The sequence below is a fragment of the Solanum verrucosum genome, unplaced genomic scaffold, assembly GCF_900185275.1.
Source record: "Solanum verrucosum unplaced genomic scaffold, falcon-dt-bn FXZP01000049.1, whole genome shotgun sequence".
Lineage (NCBI taxonomy): Eukaryota > Viridiplantae > Streptophyta > Magnoliopsida > Solanales > Solanaceae > Solanum > Solanum verrucosum.
The window spans coordinates 6,567,474-6,591,637 of NW_026020221.1; the positions used below are offsets into that span (position 1 = coordinate 6,567,474).

At 31.6% G+C, this 24,164-nt stretch overlaps 4 protein-coding genes across 4 annotated transcripts; 2 read left to right on the forward strand and 2 right to left on the reverse strand.

Annotated features, from left to right (window-relative positions):
* The first annotated feature begins 555 nt into the window (after positions 1–555).
* Positions 556–4,748, forward strand: LOC125831057 (ras-related protein RABH1e-like). Its single transcript, XM_049510248.1, has 6 exons — positions 556–792; positions 2,082–2,152; positions 2,949–3,037; positions 3,263–3,374; positions 4,135–4,225; positions 4,340–4,748. The coding sequence occupies exons 1-6, from the start codon at positions 676–678 to the stop codon at positions 4,481–4,483; spliced, it is 624 nt and encodes a 207-aa protein (XP_049366205.1). The 5' UTR covers positions 556–675; the 3' UTR covers positions 4,484–4,748.
* Positions 4,749–9,307: 4,559 nt separating this feature from the next.
* On the forward strand, positions 9,308–14,031 carry LOC125831445 (probable mitochondrial adenine nucleotide transporter BTL3; the record flags this gene model as incomplete). Its single annotated transcript, XM_049510638.1, has 4 exons — positions 9,308–9,834; positions 12,084–12,387; positions 13,201–13,665; positions 13,796–14,031. Coding segments are annotated over 4 exons (1,365 nt in total), but the record flags the coding sequence as incomplete, so codon positions are not given.
* A 1,126-nt stretch (positions 14,032–15,157) lies between these two features.
* On the reverse strand, positions 15,158–16,564 carry LOC125831446 (amino acid permease 3-like). The gene has a single exon (XM_049510639.1). It carries the CDS (start codon positions 16,562–16,564, stop codon positions 15,158–15,160), a length of 1,407 nt encoding a protein of 468 aa, XP_049366596.1.
* Positions 16,565–20,654: 4,090 nt separating this feature from the next.
* LOC125831041 (transcription factor MYB53-like) lies at positions 20,655–22,950 on the reverse strand. Its single transcript, XM_049510233.1, has 3 exons — positions 22,730–22,950; positions 22,186–22,315; positions 20,655–21,432 (listed from the first exon to the last, which is right to left on the reverse strand). The coding sequence occupies exons 1-3, from the start codon at positions 22,860–22,862 to the stop codon at positions 20,655–20,657; spliced, it is 1,041 nt and encodes a 346-aa protein (XP_049366190.1). The 5' UTR covers positions 22,863–22,950.
* Positions 22,951–24,164: the final 1,214 nt, after the last annotated feature.

Consider the following 24,164-nt stretch of genomic DNA (forward strand, 5'->3'; position numbering starts at 1 on the left):
TATCAAAAGGAGTTGTTTGTACTTTATTTTGAATATATATATATATATATATATATATATATATATATATATATATATATAATGTGTTAGTATGATACAATTGAGATCTTTTTGAGTTGTCGAAGTCATAATACGCTATTATACGAGTATATATTAGTCGAGGTTGAACAAACTATGGTTATCGATTTACCATACCATAGAATATCGAAACCATAAACTTCAAAATACCGAATTAAATTGATGTGGTAATGGCATAATGTTTTAAAAATCAAATATCGAAACTACAGTATCGAAACTTTGAAAAATCGTGTCGTACAATACCATACTCACCCCTAGGTAAAACGTCATATGTGACACAAAATTGTTATGTAAAATGCTACATAGGACATAAAATTGTCACATAAAACACTACGTTACGTGGGATAAAAAGGTCATTGAGGGGCAAAAATGTCTTTTACCGCATTTTCCTCTGGCGTTAAGTTGGCGGTTTCTTCTCATAGTCGTATGCATTCTACAAATTGACATTTCAAAAACGTTGATCTCTCCCTGCCTTTGTTGCCTCTTTTCTTCCTCAATTTTCTCTCTTCTCTTTTTCTCTCTCTCTCTTTCCTCATTCCACCGATCCAGATCTCAAATCTTCGAGAGAGTGAAAAAGAAGAAGAAAATTGAATAATAATGGCGGCCGTATCGCCATTAGCTAAGTATAAGCTTGTGTTTTTGGGCGATCAATCTGTTGGAAAAACCAGCATCATTACTCGCTTCATGTACGATAAATTCGATACCACCTACCAGGTTCATCACTTTCACCCAATTATTTATTTTGATCCTGATTCGACATTACAAGTATATTTGTTTTTGGGATCTATGCACAAATAGCCGCACAAATTTACTGTTTATTATTTCTAGCATGTATACATGATTATATATATTATACATTCATTGGCTATTTTTAGTTTAATTAGTGGATGGACGGTTATTTAGATTAATTTTTTCAGTTTTCCCCAATAACACAAATATTTTGTGGATTATCAATGTTTTGATTTTATATTCCTTACCGTTTCAATTGTATTGAAATCCTCTACAAATTTTTTTCCTTTTTTTGGTTTTTTTCTTTTTTTCTACATTGGATAATATAGTGTATCAGTTAAGTTTCAATGACAAATTCCTTTACTCCTATTGTTTTGGTACTTGTTATTTATTTGATCCTCAATTTTCTTCGAAATCATGGTCAAAATTGTATCTTTTTTTTTGTTGTGTTTTTGGTATGATTTTGATATTATATCAATTAAACTAGATTTGATTACAAATTAGTTGGGGTTGACTGTATGCTTACATTAGATCAATCACAATTTAGTTAGAGCCAACTTAATGAATCATTTATAATAGGCGGAGCCAGGATTTGAAGTAATGCTACAAAATTCATAACTCATTTTAGTTACTGGGTTCACCATCAAATATTTATACCTATGTAGTGGATTTCCTGATACAAATAGAGGATCTAAGCAAAACTTTTATTGGATTGATCTGAACCCGTACCTATTATTGTAGCTCTATGTTCCTATCCTCTGATTGAATTCCACTCGATTGTTTCGGTAGTTATCAACCTAAAATGACCCTCTTTTGATTTGGGATCAGGGTGGGTATAACAAAGCACACAGGGTGGAGGTGATTCTATATTTAGAAGTTATAACACAAAAACTTTTGTGTTTTCTACCATCGTTTATGTGGATCAATTGTATAATATTGACCTCAGATGAGTTTAGATGGGTAACATGGCAGTGAGAATTCATATAGCAAATCCTAACTTGCTTGAAACTGAGGCAAAGTAGTTGTTAGTGAGAACTCCGTAGATAATGCTTTGCCTGTTTCTCATTTTTGTCAAAATTTGAGTGACTTCCTTTGTTCTTTTAGGATACAATTGTTGGATCTTGATTCCTATCGCTGTTGACTTTCAGTTCTCATGTCATTCTTTGTTTTCAGTTAAATAAAAGTTCGTGCTGCAATTAGTTATGTGGGAGATTGAAGTTCTGATCAATTGAATTAGTATCAACCTCTTGCTTACCATGTTTCTAACTGTGCAGGCTACCATTGGTATTGATTTTTTGTCCAAGACAATGTACCTTGAAGATCGAACAGTTCGCTTGCAGCTCTGGTAGGCCGTCTTTCTAGATTTTCTTGTTTAGATATCTAGATACCATTTTCTGCTATTTTCTTTTTTTGCTTGGCTAAAATTGCAATTTTTCCTTTTCAGATTTGTTGCCTAAGAATATACTACTTGATAATGTGAAAGGGAACTTAGAATTGTGTAGTTAGCTGGAAGAACCTTTATTGTACTTAGATTGACCTTGCTTACTATCATTTGGGGTTTAGAAGAAACAGAGACAGAGAGTTTTGATTAAGCATGAATATTTGATGGATACTGTACAAGGTGACTTTTTTGACGGCCGCAGTTTTCTACTCCTGCTAATAGTTTAGCACATTCATTGTTGGTACTATGGGGTCCTAAAGCACACGAGAGATTTTACTCATTGGTGTCAATTGGGGGGTCTGTACGTGTTACAGTTAAGAAGCTGGATTATCTAGGATACTATATATTTCTAGTCTTAGAACCAATTTTTTTTTTAATTACGGGAGAAATGAAATGCTTTAGGACCAAACATTTACTGGTACAGTTGAGATGAAGTGTGACCATGCCTATTCAAATGCTTGCATCTAGAGCTAGAACATATGCTAGTTTTCCCTATTCCTGGCAAAACATTATACAGATAAGTACAAAAAGTAATCTATTTCTCAAATAGAATTTAAGTCCTGTAAAATTGTTAACGTTCTATTATGATTTTGTAGATGCTGTTGCAGCTGGAATTATAATCATCTTACTGACTGATCTAATTTGTTTGTTGACTGTTCATTTTGTTATTTTGCTAATGGTAGTATCTTCATGTGTACAGGGATACTGCTGGTCAAGAAAGATTTAGGAGTCTTATTCCCAGCTACATTAGAGATTCTTCTGTCGCTGTAATTGTGTTTGATGTTGCCAGTGAGTAATTGATTGATTATTCTTTATACAGTGTTTTACATATATCTGTATCCTTTGTGGCCTCCTCGACAATATTAGGATTGTTGAGCAAAACTGAAATAGAAGTTTCTAAGGAAGTCAGTCTATTGGTTATCCAATGCAGTATGGTATTTGTCTTTGATTATTCTCTTCTTCCTTTTTTATGTTCCGTCATATATTTTTTCTGATAAATCATTGCATTCGCAGACCGTCAATCATTTCTAAACACTTCAAAGTGGATTGAGGAAGTACGTACTGAACGGGGAACTGATGTCATAATCGTTCTTGTTGGGAACAAAACTGATCTTGTCGAGAAAAGGTGGGGTTTGCAGTGGTTGCTTCTTTCATGGATTCATTTCTTTTGAAATTGCTTTGCCCACTTATCCATAGCTGTACCTTTTTTCGTGGTTTACCTTTCCCTGTTTTATTTAACATTGGCATGATCTGTACCATGGACTAATTCGTTTCTGGTTAGGCCTAGTAAACCTTCTAGCTTCTAGCTCCTTAAGTAAACATAGTCATGCCTAGAGTTTTGCTCTCAACATCTGTATTGGTATGAGATTCTGTACACAACTGAAAGAACAAAAGGTTGCTCTACGATAACAACTAAAGCAAAAGCAAGTTCCACCTTTACCGATTAGAAGGCTAGTGTAATAGCGAAAAGAAAAAGGATATGACGATAGACTCCAAAGAAGATACACTTACTCACACCCTAGTCGGATTCGAAACCAAAAATTCAGTGCACCTTTAGCTGACTGGGAGGACTCCGTGGAAATTCCTCGTTTAGAGAAAGCTGTACAATTAACAAAAAGAACGGACAATGAGTCTTGAATATTACTCCTATTTGAAGAGTCGAGGACCTCCAATTTTATTCATTCTTGTAGAGAAGAGCTTGTGGCTCGAGAGAATTTGAGCCGACACTTTGTTTTGGGCATGTGCTCTTGCCAATTCTCTTATCTATTTTCTTTCAGAAAAATAGAACCTGATTTTAAAAAAGATTATTGATAAGGGGAAATTGGACCAAATTGATGTCAACCTTTTCCGCTATTTCTCTGATTTGGATGATGATGTTTAAACAGGCAAGTATCCATCGAAGAAGGCGAAACCAAGGCTCGTGAATTTAACGTAATGTTTATAGAAACTAGTGCTAAAGCTGGATTCAATATCAAGGTACAGAGTCCTCTTCATCACTTAATATTTGCACATAACATAGAGTTGAGTTCATGCTTTTATAGTTGTTTAACTGATAATCTGATGACCCTATAATGTGATTGAATATTACAGCCTCTGTTCCGAAAGATTGCTGCTGCTTTACCAGGAATGGAAGCCCTTTCGTCCACGAAGCAAGAAGACATGGTGGATGTGAATTTGAAGCCTACCACAAGTTCATCTAATGCAGAGCAGCAAGGTGGAGGTTGCGCGTGCTAGATTTTGTATGTAACAAGAGAGATAAGAAGTTGGACATACACAAAGATGCAGTTGCATCAAATTATATCATAATATATATAGATGTTCAATTAGCTCATTTTGTTAGATCATTATGAGGTTTGGAACAATTTTGGGTTTTTGTTCATGTTGTACAACAAGTTCTTTCAATTCTGATGGTGAGATAGCTGACAATTATGTTGTTACTATTAAAACTTGTGATTATATATTATGTGATGTGATTCCTAGTTCAGGAATCTTTTTTTTTCCCTTCTCTGAGCAAAATATATAGTATGATGAAATGGTATTTGTTGTATCATTTCAATTTGTTGTGATACCACCTTGTGTCAACATAAGCTCAAGTTCCTTGGTAAAACTGAAATAGTGGGCGGGTGCGTGAGATTTAAACTTAATGAGTTTAATCTTTAAGATTTTTAGCATTGAATTCATTGTACTGTAAGATGCATAGTTGAGTTCTCAATGACTTGTAGAACTATGATGGCATATTCTTTATTATTTCCACAAGTTTCTCATAGGTGAAGTGAGAAAATGTGAAAGAAGGCAATATTGCTCTTGCTCTTGGAAATGGAGATCACACAAGGAATATGGTATACTATATTATAGAAGACTCTAGGATGACTACCAATGTGCCAATAAGATCACTACTAATGTCCAATATATTTATAAAATATATAAGTGGGCCCCCACCATCTTCCACTTAAATACTACATATTATATATTATTAATTACTATACTATAAATCACTACTAATATCCAATATATTTATCAAACTATATAAATGGGCCCCATCACCTTCCACTTAAATACTACATATTATATATAAATTACTATACTATAAATGACTTAAATACTCCATATTATCTATTACAATAATTAACAATTATTTGACACTTTAAATTCTATCAATGCCATATAAATTAGGATAAAAAACCTAACATATAATATTTAAATATATTTAAAAATAATATAAGTAATACTATACATTACAATAATTAACAGCTTAATTATTTAAAATTTATATAAAAAATTTAATTGACTCTCTAAATTCTATTGGTACCACATAAAATGGATTATATAATAAACATATATTGTTTGAAATTGACGAAAAAGAAACAATAAATTACAATAATTAATAAGAAAATAGTCCACTCCAAAAAATCTATCAATTAACAACATATATTGTTTGAAATTGATGAAAAAGAAACAATAAATTACAATAATTAACAAAATAAATTTCTCGACTCCAACAAATCTATCAATTAATGCCACATAAATTGGGACATGGCAAATAACATATATTATTAAAAAATTAGGTTCAAAATGTACTAAAAAATATAATAATTAACAACTTAATATATTAAAGAGACATATAAAAAAGGGTTAATATTTGAAATTCTGCATCTACCACATAAATTAGAACAAAGAGAGTAATAAATATTATTTTCAAAATTATGTTAAAAAAAAGTACTACAAATCACAATAGCTAACAATTTAAAATATTTTTAAAATCATATAAAAATTTCAATAACTTCTCAAATTCCATAATATGACATAAATTTTAAAAAAAAGTGTTATAAATCATAATAAATAGTACAATATTTCAACTACTTTAAAAGCATTATAAATTGTAATAAATAATACAACAATTTAAATTACTTAAAATTTAACGACTTAAATTTCTTTTTTAAATGTATTAAAATTTTGGTTAATTGTCAAAACTTTACATGTGCCACATAAATTGGGACATGGACAGTCACACATATTTTTTTAAAAAAAATTACATTAAAAGTATTCTATCAATTAACAACATATATTGTTTGAAATTGACGAAAAAGAAACTATAAATTACAATAATTAACAAAATAAATCTCTCAACTCCAACAAATCTATCAATTAATGCCACATAAAGTGGGACATGGCAAATAACATATATTATTAAAAAATTAGGTTCAAAATGTACTATAAAATACAATAATTAACAACTTAATATATTAAAGAGTCATATAAAAAATGGTTAATATTTGAAATTCTGCCTGTGCCACATAAATTAGAACAAACAGAGTAATAAATATTATTTTCAAAATTATGTAAAAAAAAAAAAGTACTACAAATCACAATAGCTAACAATTTAAAATATTTTTAAAATCATATAAAAATTTCAATAACTTCTCAAATTCCATAATATAACACTTAAATACTACATATTAATAAATGACTTAAATACTCCATATTATCTATTACAATAATTAACAATTATTTGACACTTTAAATTCTATCAATGCCATATAAATTAGGATAAAAAACCTAACATATAATATTTAAATATATTTAAAAATAATATAAGTAATACTATACATTACAATAATTAACAGCTTAATTATTTAAAACTTATATAAAAAATTTAATTGACTCTCTAAATTCTATTGGTACCACATAAAATGGATTATATAATAAACATATATTGTTTGAAATTGACGAAAAAGAAACAATAAATTACAATAATTAATAAAAAAAAATAGTCGACGAAATTGACGAAAAACAAATTATAAATTACAATAATTAACAAAATAAATCTCTCGACTCCAACAAATCTATCAATTAATGCCACATAAATTGGGACATGGCAAATAACATATATTATTAAAAAAATAGGTTCAAAATGTACTATAAAATACAATAATTAACAACTTAATATATTAAAGAGACATATAAAAAAGGGTTAATATTTGAAATTCTGCATCTGCCACATAAATTAGAACAAACAGAGTAATAAATATTATTTTCAAAATTATGTTAAAAAAAAGTACTACAAATCACAATAGCTAACAATTTAAAATATTTTTAAAATCATATAAAAATTTCAATAACTTCTCAAATTCCATAATATGACATAAATTAAAAAAAAAAAACTGTTATAAATCATAATAAATAGTACAATATTTCAACTACTTTAAAGGTATTATAAATTGTAATAAATAATACAACAATTTAAATTACTTAAAATTTAACGACTTAAATTTCTTTTTTAAATGTATTAAAATTTTGGTTAATTGTCAAAACTTTACATGTGCCACATAAATTGGGACATAGAAAGTCACAAATATTTTTTTAAAAAAATTACATTAAAAGTATTCTATCAATTAACAACATATATTGTTTGAAATTGACGGAAAAAAAAACTATAAATTACAATAATTAACAAAATAAATCTCTCAACTCCAACAAATCTATCAATTAATGCCACATAAATTGGGACATGGCAAATAACATATATTATTAAAAAATTAGGTTCAAAATGTACTAAAAAATACAATAATTAACAACTTAATATATTAAAGAGACATATAAAAAAGGGTTAATATTTGAAATTCTGCCTGTGCCACATAAATTAAAACAAACAGAGTAATAAATATTATTTTCAAAATTATGTTAAAAAAAAGTACTACAAATCACAATAGCTAAAAATTTAAAATATTTTTAAAATCATATAAAAATTTCAATAACTTCTCAAATTTCATAATATGAAATAAATTAAAATAATAAAATAATATATATTGGGCCCCGTGCTGGCACGGGTCCTATATCTAGTTTAAATAGAATTATCTTAATAGCATGTTCTCCTGCAAATATTCAACAAGTTGATATTAGGAACTTTTAAAAAGTTTTCTCTAAAATGCAAATATTTTTCCCCATATAGCAACTTAATATTTTTTATAGGTTTTTCAATGGGGGTTTGGTATTCATATTGAGATCCGATTAAAATTTAAATTTACGTCGAAAAGTTCCGAAGTGTAAAACGCTCTCTTATAAATATAATTTCATATCTAAAACTCGAATCCGGAATTTCTAATTAAGAATAAAGAGATACTTATTAGTTCCTCACGGCCCATTTTGGTATAGCAAGTTAATGACTTAATGTTAGTGGCGTTGTAATATGTTGAGATGCTATTTATGAGTCTAACTTGATAAATATTGCAATTGAATAATCAACTCCTTTTCACTTTAAAATGCACTTTCTTATTAAGATTAAATTAAAAAAATTCAGATATAGAAATATTCTTCATTCTTCTTTTCAAACAAACTACTAAGATGTCACTTTCCAAACTCATGTCAAGTATTGTTTGTTTTGGTTGAGCAATCACAATTTGTTTCTTGGGCTACTTCAGCATTAATTTCAAAATCACACGGATCATGTGAACTTGTATTATGTATTATTAAGTTTCTTACTTTTCTTCTTTATTTCAACGTGTAACTCACCTGAGATATCAGGTGCACTAATAAAAGTTGGACAATCCCTTATTGTGACTTATGTCATTGTGTCACATACACCAACGTCCTCGCTATGGGACTCAACCAGGGGCTGACCTAGAGGTTGTCGAGGGGTTCACCCGAACCCCCTCGGTAAAAAATTACTATACATTGTATATTTAAGGTATTTTTAAGAATTTTTATGTCTATTTATTGATTTTGAACCTCCAAAATGTAAGATTAAAGATTGACTTAGTGGTTAAGGAGTTCAAAATTCATCTTAAAATTTCAAGATCAAATCTTAGACACTACGTATTATCCGTTTTGACCTAATAGTTACCTGTCACTTTAACCAAAACATATAACAACAGTTATCTGTCACTATAAGTATCAATTCATGAAAAACATTAAAATAGCATATATTTTTTTCCTTTTCTGGCATTGTGTCACAAATTGACAATCAAAACAAAAAAAAAAACTGAAAAACTTGTACAGTCCTAAGCCAAAAAAAAATAAAAAATTGTTTTTACTTCTTCATGACGATGGAATCAATGCATTTGTTTCCTCCATTGTTCTCATTCTCCATTTTTTTCCTCTCTTTTAAAAATCCCTTTTTCTCAAATTCCATTTTGTTACAGTGTGAAATTTGATGTGAAAATGGTGAATCCATCGGATCCGGGTCGGGTTCGGGTTTTGAGTTTGAGCAGTAGTGATCTGTGTTTGAATTCGATCGGGTTTAATGGTAGTGATGGTGGGTTGTTTCTAGAAGATTCGGGTCCGAGATCATTTGTGTCGTTGATTGGGAACCAGGGATTGTGTTCGGAGAGTCGGCGGAGGAGGATCGGATTGGAGGTTCGTGGCGGTACTGGCGGACGGTTTTTGTCGGTGACGGTGTCGATTAACGGCGGAGGGAATGAAGGATTTGAGGAGGATTCCGGTGAAACGGCGGCGGAGAGTGAAATGCAAGTGTGTCGGCGGAGAGTTGAAAAGGTGGAGGAGAAGAAGAAGGTGCTAAGCGGTGGAGGAGCTGCTTTGAATACTACTAAACATCTTTGGGCTGGAGCTGTTGCTGCAGCTGTCTCAAGGTAAAAAATGAGTACTTTTTCGGTTTTGATCAGTAATTTCTTGCTTTTTAACAAACATATTTGCTTAGCAGTGTTGAAATGAATGAGTCTGAATAGAGCTGAATGGATATAGAAGATTCACATAACCAACTTATCGGGTTTAATTTGTGATTAAGGCTCGTTTTTGTTGTTGTTGTTGTTGGTAGGACTTTGTATTGCTTTCTGTCAAGATATTTGAAATGACTTTTTTGTATAAATCAACTAAGCCTCAGCGATAAACTAGTTGAAGTCAGCTATATATTGTTGAAGTCGGGATGATTGAAGTGCCTTTTTGTATCAATCAACTAAGCCTCAACGATAAGCTAGTTGAAGTCAACTATATGAGTCCATTAGTTGTTGTTGTTGTTGGTATGATTTTGTGTTGTTGAAGTCAAGATATTTGAAATGTCTATTTGTATCAATCAACTAAGCCTCAACGATAAACTAGTTGAAGTCAACTATATGAATCCGTTATGTCTATTTTGCTCTATTCAGCCCATTTCATATTCAAAATGCTTCATTGTGGTAAGATAAAATTTGATGGCATGGAGAAAATAGTGTCTATTTGAAAATCATTTGGAATCAATTGGTTTGGCATGGACATGCTTGGACTATCTGATGGTGGCTTTCCTGTCATTTAAGTTGGATGGATGACTACTTGGTGTATGTATTCTTGGCATTATTCGAATTCAAGGGATTAGGTCAGTTGATACTTAATTAAAAGAGGACAGCCTGTGCACTAAGCTCCCACTATGCTTGGGGAAGGACCGGACTACATTGGTCTATTGTACGGAACCTTACTTGCATTTCTGTAAGAGACTATTTTTACAACTTCAATCCGTAACCACTTGTTCCTAACCTTACCTTATTTATTTATTTAACAAAAGAAAATAGAAAACAAACAATTGAAGATTCTAATACTACGTAATTGAAGAAATATTGAATTGCTTAGATATGAATATTACCAGGGTGATCTTTTCTCTGTGTAAAAGCCATGAGTTGTTACATTAAACATTATACTGTAATTATTGCTATATGGTATAACATTAAGCATAGAAATACATTTAATATGTTTGTTTATTAATTAATAAGAATCTTGAAGTGTGGATACTTGAAAAAAGGAAGAAATACCGAACCTAGGGTTACACTTTGTTATATGAAATTATGAATATGTTGGAGTCTTTTTTCTTATTATTAATAATTTGTAATAATAATGATTAAGGGGTCAAGGGTCTGCTTCCCCAATGTTAGGTCAATCAACTTCTTGTACATTTTCATTTTTACATAAAAAGGCTAAAAGAGATAAATATATTTGCTTGATACTTGCTACCTCCCACCAACAACAGTTATCAAGTAACTATGTCCATCAAGGCTTAGACGGATGGTAAGAAATCACCTAGTGTTTTTGTCTCTGCTGGGATTTGAACCCGAGACCTCATAGTTCTCCTCTCACTTCATTGACCATTAGGCCACTCCCTTGGGTGCACTAAAAGAGATGAACATGTACTCCCTCCATTTTAATATATTTGTCCTACTTTTCCATTTTATCCGTTTAAATAAAAACCTTTCTTGGCAGCTCTTTAATTCTAGGTTTTCATATGGCATGTTTAAAACCACAAGATTAAAGGAAATTTTGGTACATTTCACATATCTTTAGTTTAAGACTACATAATTCAAAAGTCTTCTTTACTTTATTAAGCTCCGTGCCAAGTCAAAACCATACAAACAATCTGAAACGGAGGGAATAAAATATAAGTTACAAATACTCTCCTTTTTGCCTCCAAAGTATCTCTGATTTCTTTTTTTCCATTCAGTCCACCCCCAACCTACTGCAAAGTAACAAAAACTCTAGAAGCCCACATGGGAAGAGTTGAGTGGAAAGGATATCCATTGCTAGAAAGATTTTACCATGAATGTTGAAATATAGAGTTAGACTCTTGTTACTTGAGCTGGGCATATATCTGCTTTTTGGTTGTGAAATGGATCAATGTGATGCTATATCTTAGCGGAATAAGTTTGATGCATTCGAAACAAAACGTGTTTATATGCTGAAAATGCTTCTTTCCGTGTCGGAACTTTGAATTTTGCAATGTGAATCTTAGTAATACTTTCTTGAAGCCTTGTACTTTAGTGGCATTTAATGGGTTATGTTCCCTATAAAGTGCATATAACCTGTAAAATGTTGATTATTTGTGGACGACTTCTGTTTATCTGAATTGTTTTTGTTTCAGAACTTTTGTTGCTCCTCTTGAGAGATTAAAGCTGGAGTATATAGTGCGTGGTGAGAAGAGGCATCTTTTGGAGGTCATCAAGACAATTGCAGCCACTCAAGGCATCAAGGGATTTTGGAAAGGGAATTTTGTCAATATTCTACGCACAGCACCATTTAAGGCTATCAACTTCTATTCATATGAAAAATACAGGGATCATCTGCTTAAATTAACTGGTAATGAGGAGGCAACTAATCTTGAAAGGTTTGTTGCTGGTGCTGCTGCAGGAATTACAGCCACTGTACTCTGCATACCTATGGACACTGTGAGATATATTTTAGTATAGTCAATCTTCTTTCTTCTTGATTTCTTTTTTAAAAGCATAATGAGTTGAACTCTGTCGAGTTGGATATGCATCTGTTTCTGTATTACTAAATCAGGGGAGGGAAGTTAAAGTACCTTGGAAGTTGGTGCTGGACGCGAAACTATCTTTCTTGTCCTGTTATATGGTGGAACTAGCTCTTAGATTTCCTAGGTTGTGTGGTTGGAAAAATAATGCAAGTTGATATGGACTTTTGACAATTTACTTTACCCATTTGACATTTTCAGACTGATTAGCTTGACAAATTATTTTCTTCAAGAGGCAAACTCTTCTTAATCTTTACAAAATTTTCTCGGTTTTCCTTTCATGGTCATGCTGATTGCTTTGACTCTATGTCACTGATCTGAATGAACTCAGAGGAACTAGCAAAGTCAGAGAATATGATTGGGGCTTAATTAAACTTAAAGAAAAGCCAAGCATAATTGCTAGAGACTATGTCGAATGAAGCAGCTGTGGAGAATGTCATTGAAGATTCAGTTCATCTGGAACAAATACAGCTAATTTAATCATTTGAAAATATTTTTGATGAGTTGGGTAATAAAATCATATTATTGCTCTAGGTTTGATATATTAGCAAGCTGCAGGACTTCTAATCATGTGCTATAACTTTTCTTATGTGAGTCCTATAGTATACAAAACACTAATCTTTGGCTCTCTCTTCTTTATGACAACATTCAAGAAGTACCTCAAATTCTACCTGTTCGACGATGATCTGACCGCGTTTCTTTTTTATCTTTGGAAATGTCAATATTCCAGATTAGGACAGTAATGGTAGCACCTGGGGGAGAAGCATTGGGAGGCTTAATTGGTACTTTTGGCCACATGATTCGCACTGAGGGATTCTTCTCTCTTTACAAGGGCCTAGTTCCTTCCATCATAAGCATGGCACCTTCAGGCGCAGTTTTTTATGGAGTTTATGATGTACTAAAATCAGCTTATTTGCATTCACCAGAAGGGAGGAAAAGACTACAAAATATGAAACAAGGTGAAGATCTAAATGCATTAGATCAACTGGAGTTGGGTACAGTAAGAACTTTGATATACGGAGCAATTGCTGGTGCTTGTGCTGAAGCCGCTACATACCCATTTGAAGTTGTGAGGAGACAGCTTCAGATGCAGGTCCGGGCCACAAAGATGAGTGCATTAGCAACTAGCTTGAAGATCGTTGAGCAAGGTGGTATTCCTGCCCTCTATGCAGGATTGACTCCCAGCTTATTACAGGTACATCAAACAAAAAATTTCTTGTTGACTGTTGTTGTATCTTTAAAAAAGTCCCCTTTGATCCTCTAATTTTACTTGTTAAGAAGAGTTATGTAGATAACGAAATGCATCTTTTTATTGTGCTCTTCAGGTTTTGCCATCAGCTGCGATCAGTTATTTCGTTTATGAGTTCATGAAGATTGTTCTGAAAGTAGAATAAATACGAGACACGATTACCGCAATCCATTCATGTCAAGGAGTGCTATAAGTTGACGCTGACAAAAGTGTTGTACAAGTTAATCTCAATTCTCAAGGGACTTTCTGGCCTTGTTGTATTGTGTGGCCTGAACCCAGTGATGGAAATAATACATCTCATTTAGAAGGTATTAAAGAAATTTCTTGTTTAGTTATAGGCTTTGTATCTGTATCTTTAAAAGGAGGAGAAATGTTGATGCTTTTGTATTTTCCTCCATTTAGTTCTGATGAATTGTGTAACAGTCTTTTCTATAGTTTAAGGCAGATTTTTGGTGGGTGCATATCAGATTTTTCAAAAGTAGTGCATTTTTGAAAGATCCGACATGAGTACGGAAAAAGGGGGGGAAATTGTGGCTACATTAGCCTGGAAAATGAAGAGAAGATTCATGATCATTTTCATCAACAAAGAGAAACCAAAAGCTTAGAGTTATAGAGTATTAAAGCAAAATCACATATACCTGCAACTTTTATAGAAGAGTTTGTCTTCTGCATTCAAAGTCTCTGTAGAACCAAAATGTCAGAAAGTCCTTGAGAACGAGAAAGTCGACTAAAAGGTTATTTCATAACCGACTCTTGTTGCCGAATCGAGGGGGCTTGGTTTCTTTGTGAAGGCTCAAATTACTCATAAGAAAATGCATATCTCATAAGTCAAAAGGATAAGGTGGCAACTTAATCCTGCACTACAAGTTTTGTGGGAGGTGTTTCTCACACGTCATAGCCTATAATTTTTAAGCACGTAGCACTTTTTGGGATCCACTAGTTTTTTTGGCCTTAGCTATAATAGAAAAAAAGTTTGGTTGTGAAGTTTAATGTTTTCCTACTGAATTAGTTTTAGACGAAATTCAACTTTGAACATCTGTTGTGTAGGTTTTAATTTGATCTTTTTAGTTCCATAACAAGAAAAAAGGCAGGTCCGTATGCATTTATGGGGCGGAAGGGGAAGGAGGAGGAGGGAAAATCCGATTTTTTCTATTATGTAACTCTTATTTTACTGCAAAGATGAAAAAGGAAACTGAATCAAAAGTTCTTTTGCATTTTGAAAAAGAAAAAAAAAACTTGAGGATTACATTGTTTATGTTATTGTATAATCCACAAAATATCAACACTCTACTTGGAATTCTAACAATGCTTCAGCTGCTCAAACTCTCTCTCAACTGGCTGGTTAGTACCTGTTCAGGTCTTGTTTTTATTTCCTTCAAATGAACATCAACAATAATTGATCTCTCAAATGCTGCAGATGAATTTGTTGCCGTTCAGTTTAATTAAGCGTCTTGAAAGGCAAGGAAACTTGTAAATCAGAAACAAGTCCAGCAAAAGAACCAGCAGCTGCAGCAATTGAGATAGCAAGGCAAGCACCACTAAGTAGTTGAAGGCAAATCCATCTTCCACTCCATTTGGTAATATTCTTTTCCACAATGTACATTTTTACTGGGAAGTAGACTGTAAGTGGCCAAAATCCAAAGGCTCCAAGAATGCCAACAATGTCGTTAAAGAATGGCATCAACATAGAAATGAGAACTGTGAAGATCACGAAAATTGTCCTCCATATTAGACGGAAAAAGTTGAGCTTGAAGGGCTTACAGCCAGGGATCGGAATATCAATCTCCTTCATGATGATTATACTGTCAGGGTACCGTTCAGCTGCTGTTTTGTCAACATAGGCGAAAAGGGGTTGGCAGTAAACTTGGTATGCACCCACTAGGTGTACAACAACAGCCATGTTTGCAATGTTGAGAAGCCAATAAGGATCGTAGAATCCAAATCCAGTTAGTAAACTTCCAGGTGATTGATCTCCAAATGCTGCATAACCAAAGCAACCACAGAGTATGAAGAAAACAGTTGTTACTGTCACACTTATCAACGATGCCTTCTTCATCGTCTTAGCTTCTGATGGTGTTGATTTGATTGTATCCTGAATCTCAATAAGTATGAGAGAGTAAGAATACGCGAAAGCTATTGCTCCAACAGCTTGACAGCTTTTCCAAATCTTCTGCATTCCAGTTCCACCACTAACCCCAGTTAAACTTCCTTGTACTTTCCCTGTTTCAGCAACTTTAGCAACTCCCAAACCAAGACCAATCGTTGAGTATGTCATAGACATAACAGCAGCCACAATAGAAAGCCATGAAATCTGATCAAAATCTGGGATTTGTGACAAGACAATCTGCTCCACTCCAAACGCGATCATGTATGGAGTGGTTGAAACATTACAAGCAGCCTGATGACCGTATTCATGGAAACAATTCGACCTTTTCACAGCTACCATACTAATAGAAGATGCAATGGTATACCCAACCGCGACTCCAACAATATTTGCATATTGAAGTATCCCACAAATCTTAACATGAACACCACCTAGATTGGCTCGAACAGCATCCATATACGTGTAGTTTCTTTTCCCAGTAACTTGATCACCTTTACGATAACAATCAGAGAGCAAATTAGATGTGTAGTAAGTAACAATGGAGAAGAGAAGCAATATAACTGGACCAGCAATCCATCCAAGCTGTGCAGTAGCCCAAGCAACTATTAAAACTCCAGAATCAATCACAGCAGTAATTATATGAGCACTTGCAGTCCAAACATTCCCTCTTCTTTTCAAACGACCATCGTCATCAAAAGAACTCGATTCATCATACACGTTAACAGAAACATGATCTGTCATCGCGGAGAGAGTTTTTCACTATGAAAGAGAATGTGTTTGCATCCTCAATTATAACTCTTATATATAGATTTCAAGTAGTTTCTATGAAAGGGAATGCATTTGAATCCTCAATTATAACTATTATATATAGATTTCAAGGTACAAAAAAGGTTTTCCCAATCCTAATCTGTTTAGACAATGAATTTCTAAATCAATAAGGATTATAAGTTTCCTAAATTTATAACCAAAAAAAAATAATTAAGACCAAGTAATTAACCGCTTCTTTTTTTGGTAACTCTTGCTATATGGTTTTACACAAACTTAATTAGTCTGCTTCTACAATGGTAGATATATATAGATTTTAAGTAGTCTCAAACCTATTAGAGAAAGGTTTTCCGATTTTACAAAGACAAAAATAAAATTATTTCCTAAATTAATAGAGATTATGGGTTTCCTAATATACAAGGAAAAAATTAAAGACATAATTAACAGCTTCTTTTTCTATTACTAGGCTATATACTTGAAATTCAAATTTACAATACCCAACAGGGGATTTTTTTTTCTTCTTCTTTATAGCATGAAATAAATAAAGTGAAACACGAAAATGAATATTTTGTTTTTAAGATTTGTGTGAAACGACTCAGTAGAGCCGTCAATATGGGCTAGGTCCGTTGGGTTGACCTGACCTAACCCGTGATTTGATATGGTTGGGCTAAGATTTTTGGAGCCCATTTAAGAAAAAAGCTTTTTAGCCCGGCCTGAATAAGTCTATCGATTTGTGGGGCTTGAGAAATATGGATAGGGTCGGTCCGTGGGCCAAATAAAAATTAATTAAAAAATAAAAATAAAATAGAGTATTAAAATGAGCAACTTTCACATATAGCAAGCATAAAAATCATATTTGTATGTTATAACTACAGTTTACATAATTACGCTCCATAGCAAACATAAATATGTATATTTCGCTATACATATACAAAAGAAAGAAATTGTATACTCTGTTTCGGTATACATATACAAAAGATCAATTGTATAATATGTGTTTGTATAAAGCGAGAAAGAGAGAAAGACAAAAGAAAACTGGACAGGGAAATATCGTATTTGTATAATCATAAGTGTATAGGACGAAAATATTTGCATTTGTATTTGTATATACAATTTTCTCTCGCTTTATACAAACACAAACGCAATGTATACATTTGTGTTTGTATAAAGTGAGAGATGCGAGTGAGAGTGGCGAGCGAGATCTGGGAGAGGGGAGAGAGGGGAACAAAAATATATGTATATATACAATTTTCTCTCTTTTTATACAAACACAAACGCATTTTATACATTTGTGTTTGTATAAAAGCGAGAGAGGCGAGGGAGACTGCCCAGCGAGAACGAGAGTGGCGAGCGAGATTCACCAGGAGAGAGGCGAAATAGCAATAGTTTGCTATGGAGTACAATTAAATCAAACTATGGTTATAGCATTTAATTTGAAATAATAATTTGCTATTATATACAATTTTCCCAATTAAAATTAACAGAAGTCTACACTCAAAATCTATTTAAAGATTGAAATATTACAATTTAAATACAAATTATGTTTATAAAATATGTACTACATAAAATAAAGTTCTTAAAATTTCTAGGGAATCACTACATAGGCCATAGCCTATGTAATATTATCATAGTTTTTGTGTTTTATTATGATCATTGGAAAATAATTAGGTTAATATTTCTATTTAGCTATCTATGTTTTTACTTGAAATCAAACGTAATAAATATTATATAGATAGTTTTATTTGTGTATTTGATTAACAAGTAGTAATACTAGTCGATATTTATGATAATATCTTTAAATTATAATTGAATTTAAAAAATTATAAAAAAAAAAATTAAGAAAAGAGGGCTGGCCCGGCAAAGCCCGTAGCCCACGCACTTGTGGACTGGGCCGACCATTTTTTGACCCACATAAAATATGGGCTAGCCCGGCCTGACTCGCCAAATTGCAAAGTCTGTATGGATTAGGGAAAATTGTGCATAATGGCAAACTATTAATTCAAATTAAATGATATAACCACACTTTGATTTAATTGTGCCCTGTAGCAAACTATTTGTCAGTCGCCTCTCTCCCTCAAACTCTTGCTCGCCACTCTCGCTCGCTCTCTCTGTCACTCGCCTCTCTCGCTTTATACAAACAAAAATGTATAAATTGTGTTTTTGTTTGTATAAAGCGAGAGAAAATTGTATATACACATGCAAATACATATATCTTCGTCCTATACTCTTACAATTATACAATACAATATTCCCCTATCCAGTTCTCTTTTGCCTTTCTCTCTTTCCTGCTTTATACAAACACAAATTATACAAAATACAATGTATAATTATGTTTGTATAAAGCGAGAGAGAGAACGATATTTGATATACAAACGTTTTATTTCGATTCAATTGTATACAAATTCAAATTTTATACAGATATACAAACACATAAAATTAAATTGAGAGACTCTTAACTATTTATACAAACGAGAGGCTGACAACAATTTATACAAATGGCCTGCCAGCGAAATTATACAAATCTAAAGAGAAGCCAGCGAATTATACAATTGCTTCTTTTGTATTTATGTATAGCGAAATAGCCTAGTCATAGCATGTTTGCTATGGAGCGCAATTATACAAACTTTGCTATAGCATACAAATATGACTTCTGTGTTTGCTATATGTGAAAGAGCAAAAGTTACTCTATGGATTAACCCGGATGGAATGGGCCAACCCATATTGATAGCTCTATCTAACTGTTATGTACTTTTAAATCTTAAAAACGTCTCTTTTTTTGGCCTTAAGTCTTAATTATGAAAATTTTGGCTGGAAGTCTAGTACAGACCATGAAATTGCAAATAATTTTCAATAATCGTTACAATCCTAGAAAACACTCAACATTTTAAGCGTTAAATAATTTCGGAAATTTTTAAATCTCATATGAGAAGAGGGGTTGTTTTGATATGGTAAGTAGGGGTGTTCATGAGTTGGTTAAAAATCAGATTAATTAAATCGATCTCAGTTTGGTTTTAAAATTAATGGGCCGATAATTTGATTTGATTTCAATTTTAAAAAAATTAGACCGGACTGACAAATTATATATTTCATTGATTTAAATTTATAAAAGAAAAGTAAAATAAATAAATTAAGACAGCGAAAATATAGTTTTCTCTCCAAAATATAAGATTTTTTTTTTTTTAAATGTGATACATTTCTGCTTAGTGTTTTCATAAAAATCTGGATCATGAAATAAATGATTAATGGGTTAGGGATGTTGTAGCTATCCATCCCAAGTGATCATTTGTTAAAAGACATAAAAACTGAATGAATTCCTTCTTAATTATTTTGGGACCCCCACCCCCCACCCCCCACCCCCTCTCCTTATAAATGAGACTCCTTTTGCATCATCTTTTTTTACTTTATTGCAATAGTCAACTACCCCCACCCTCCCAGCCCCCTATTAGTTAAGAGGTAGTTTGAGAACTAAGTTATCTCAAAATTATAATCCGATTACGAAATAATGTTTGGGTTATTTGATGTATATATTTTTATTAGTATATGTTTGGTTTATTAGATTAAAATGAGATATACAAGATACGATATAAAATATGTATTTGATTTAAGGTAAACTAAATAAATTGAAATGAAATTTTATTATTGGTACTTGTTATTATAAAGTGTGATTCAACTTAGGAAGAATATATGACAAAAATGTTATTCACAAATCACAATACATGTGTAAGAAAATAAGGAGGAAAAAAAAAAAAGATGAAGGGCAAAGTAATTGAAAATTACAAAACTTATATACTAATCTTTAAATTTGTGCCGCTATTCATTGATTCACGATACTAGTGGAAACTGTATATAACTATCTAATGAAAACAAAATGAAGGCAATTAGTAATTAAACTTGAGGAGAAAAATGAAAGAAAAGAAAAGTTTTGTGAAAGTTAAAACTCCAAGCAACTTATACAACACATTACTCTTTTAAAAATTTGCAATATCTTGGAAAAATGATTCTTCAAGTAGAGTGATCATTCGCTATCTTACTGAACAAGTTGAAACTCCAAGGGATCTATTAGTTTTTAAAACTTATCAATATCTTGGAAAAAAGAATCTTCAAGTAGGTCGGACCAAATAGAAGGTGGAGCTTCTTCAATAGTATTGAATGACTGCTCGTTATCTGGCTGAAAAAGATGATTTGGATGTTTTCTCTCTTCTGACAAGCAAGACGAAATCACCACTTCTGATGAATTTTCTTTACTTCTCTGATCATTTATGACTGGAGGAGGCGGTGGAGGAGATAAAGAAGGGAGCCACGGAGAAGCCGGTGAAGTTTCTCCTTGGCTCACAACCCTAAACTCAGTGTCTTGAGGTCGAACCCTAGCTTTGTTTAAAGAAGTTTGGAAACTACTAGGGGTGTGTAATTCAGGCAAATGGGAAAAAGAGATTGAATCTTGAATTATAGGTTGATCAAGACTTGAAGGAATTTGTTGAACCATATGATTTCCCAAATTATTATTAGTACTTAAGAATTGACTATCTTTTAAAAAATTTAAAAGATCATAAGCTTCCACATTTTGGATACCACTTAAAGTACTCATATTGTTGTGAGGTTGTGGCAGAAGATTTTGCAAGTAATGAAGTCTCATAGCTTGTTCTTCCCATGAGTGATTTTCAATTAGTTCCTTCAAATTTACCAAAGCTATGAGATGTTGCAAGTTATTGAAGATATCAGTTCTAGGTCTATGAGTCATTGGATCATATCCCATTTGTATTAGCTTCTTCTTCAAATGAGTGTTCCAAAAATTCTTGATTTCATTGTCAGTCCGCCCTGGTAGATGAGTTGCAATTGCTGACCACCTTGAATATGATAAAAGAAGAGTTTTACTTTTATACTCCATAAAAAAAAAATTAAAAAAATAAAGACAAAGCTAACTTGTTTATTATATATGATAACGTAAAATTTTGCACTATCAAATTACCTAAAACATTTTATAGTTAATCGTGGATAACGAATTAGAGTAGTAGAGCTACAAAATAAGACACATTACCTCCTATAACATGTTATTAATATATAGTGATAGTTCATCTTATATGTGTTATTGGGGGTTGTTTGGTTTGAGTAGGAGGAAAAATTAACCCCAACATAAAATCTGACATAAGATACTACAATGTTTGGTTGAGATATATAAATAATAATTATAATCTCAACATAAAATTTTGCATAATAAGATATGCATTAATTAAATTATGTGGAAATATATATATATATATATATATGAATTATTTTTACGGAATAAAATATGGAATATGAATATATGTATTAATAATGCAAGATTGATAAACTATTTAAAGACAAAAATATCCTTATAGAGTAAGTAAAGCATAATATTTCATTAATCGTTAATGACTACATAACAATTCCTTTATTATTTATATATTATCGTATAAACAATTTTTATATTACTAATCTCTGCATTAACAATCTCCACATTATCCTAGTGCATGCAAGTTGAATCCAAAAAACAAAATTCAAAATTTCATGTCATCATAGTCAAATTTCGAAAAAAAAACAAGAAAATAAAAGGAGAAGAAATAAAGAAAGATAATTACTTGTTTCCTAATACAGCATGGAGATTGAGAATTGTTTGTTCCTCTTCTTCAGAAAACTTGCCTCTTTTAATATCTGGTCTAAGATAATTACTCCATCTTAATCTGCAACTCTTTCCACATCTATTAAGACCTACATAATATCAATAAGTTAAAAGTTATATACATCATCAATCATATCACTTCAAAGAATATTCATAAATAAACCTTTTCAAAATATATGATTTGTAATTTTGAAAATTAAACAATTTATGTGCTACGATAGAATCCAGACCTAACAGTATAAAAATTCTTTACAGTCTCAATTTTAAAAAAATCATGGCAATTACGAACATGAAAGATAATTTATTTTTAAACTATTATAACCGAAAAAGTGTTTATGTGAACCCTATGCTACGATTCTTCTTCACTTATATGACAGAATCGATATATCAATTTTGTAAAAGAATCTCAACATGCCGGTGTATGCCTAGCTCTATATAGCCATAAGTTAATTACTGACAAGAGGGCGATCGACCTATCGGACCAGAAGCATATGGGAAAATACCTGCAAGTTTAGGGAGGGCTCTCCAGCTACCATGTCCATGTTTATTGATATGATTGGTGAGTTTTTGATCTTCTTCTGGTGTCCATGGACCTTTCTTTAGACCACTCTCATCACAACAAGGAGACCTTCCCATTTTCTCTCTTTAAACACTTTAATTAATACTTTATAATACAATTCTCTTTGATGATTTGGCTAATTATTAGGTGCCTCCTTCAACTCCTACTAAAATAACTACTCAAACCTCATATATATAATACTTATTACTTATGTTGTACAAAACATGACTTATGTGAGAGTTTAATTATTTATTATTTGTTTTCACATTTATGTGTTGGAAGTAGTTGCTTGTCAATTTGCGTACCCCTCAAATCTATGTGTGGTTAATTGGTCAATAATTTTACTGATAATTTTACACGTTGTATCAGTAAAATTACTCATTCCGTCCACTTTTAGTTGTCATGTTACGCTTTTCGAAAGTTAATTTAACTAATTTTCAAAGTTATATTAATATGATGAAAAAATACATCGTAAAATATTAGTCAAAGTTTTTATAGTTTAACTCTAAAAAAAGGAAAGTATGACAATTAAAAGTGGATGAAGGTAGTATAAAATTATTATTCTTTTTGTTTCGTAGTGTAATTTGATTGGATATGAAATTTAAGAAATATGAGAAGACTTTGTAATGTTTCAAAACTATCCTTATAAAGAGTATAAATTTATGGACTTTTTTTGTCAAATAAGTGGGACTCAATATGAATAAAAATTTAATAGTGTCATTAGATATTTTTCAGATAAAAAATGTCTAATTCTTTTTTTAAAATTGACTAAAAAAATATGCGTAATAATTTGGGACAAAAGAGTATTTGTTTTGTTAAAGATATTGAACTTTACCTATCATACCAAAAAAGTCATAAAATTAATACGATGACACGTTTAATATTATAAATTTCAAAAGCCTTATACCATCTTGAAAACTATTGAAGTATTTATTTTAAATAATATTCAACTTAATTTTGGGGTATTTCTTTTTAAACATTTTAATATTTCTGATTTCTTTTTTAGAGTTGTGGATATTTTGATCCTTACTTGTTAGACTATGTAAACTTTATAGTATTGTTTGTCTCAATTAAAATGTCCTTTCTATGATTATTAATTAACGACAAAAAAATATTTTTGCTTTTTTCTTGATTATTCGTATAAATGTGGTTAATATGATACAATTGAGAAGTTTTTTGAAAAGTTAAAATTTTACTCTCTATTGTATACAGGTCGAAAGTCCAATAAACTATGACTATCGACTTATTGTTTCAAAATTTATCAAAATCAACTTTAAAAATATTGAACCATTTCAAATTAATTTGATATGGTAGCCGTAACCATACCATGAACATCTCTAACTACAACTTTTAAAGATCTTCTCGTTCTTTCTTAAACT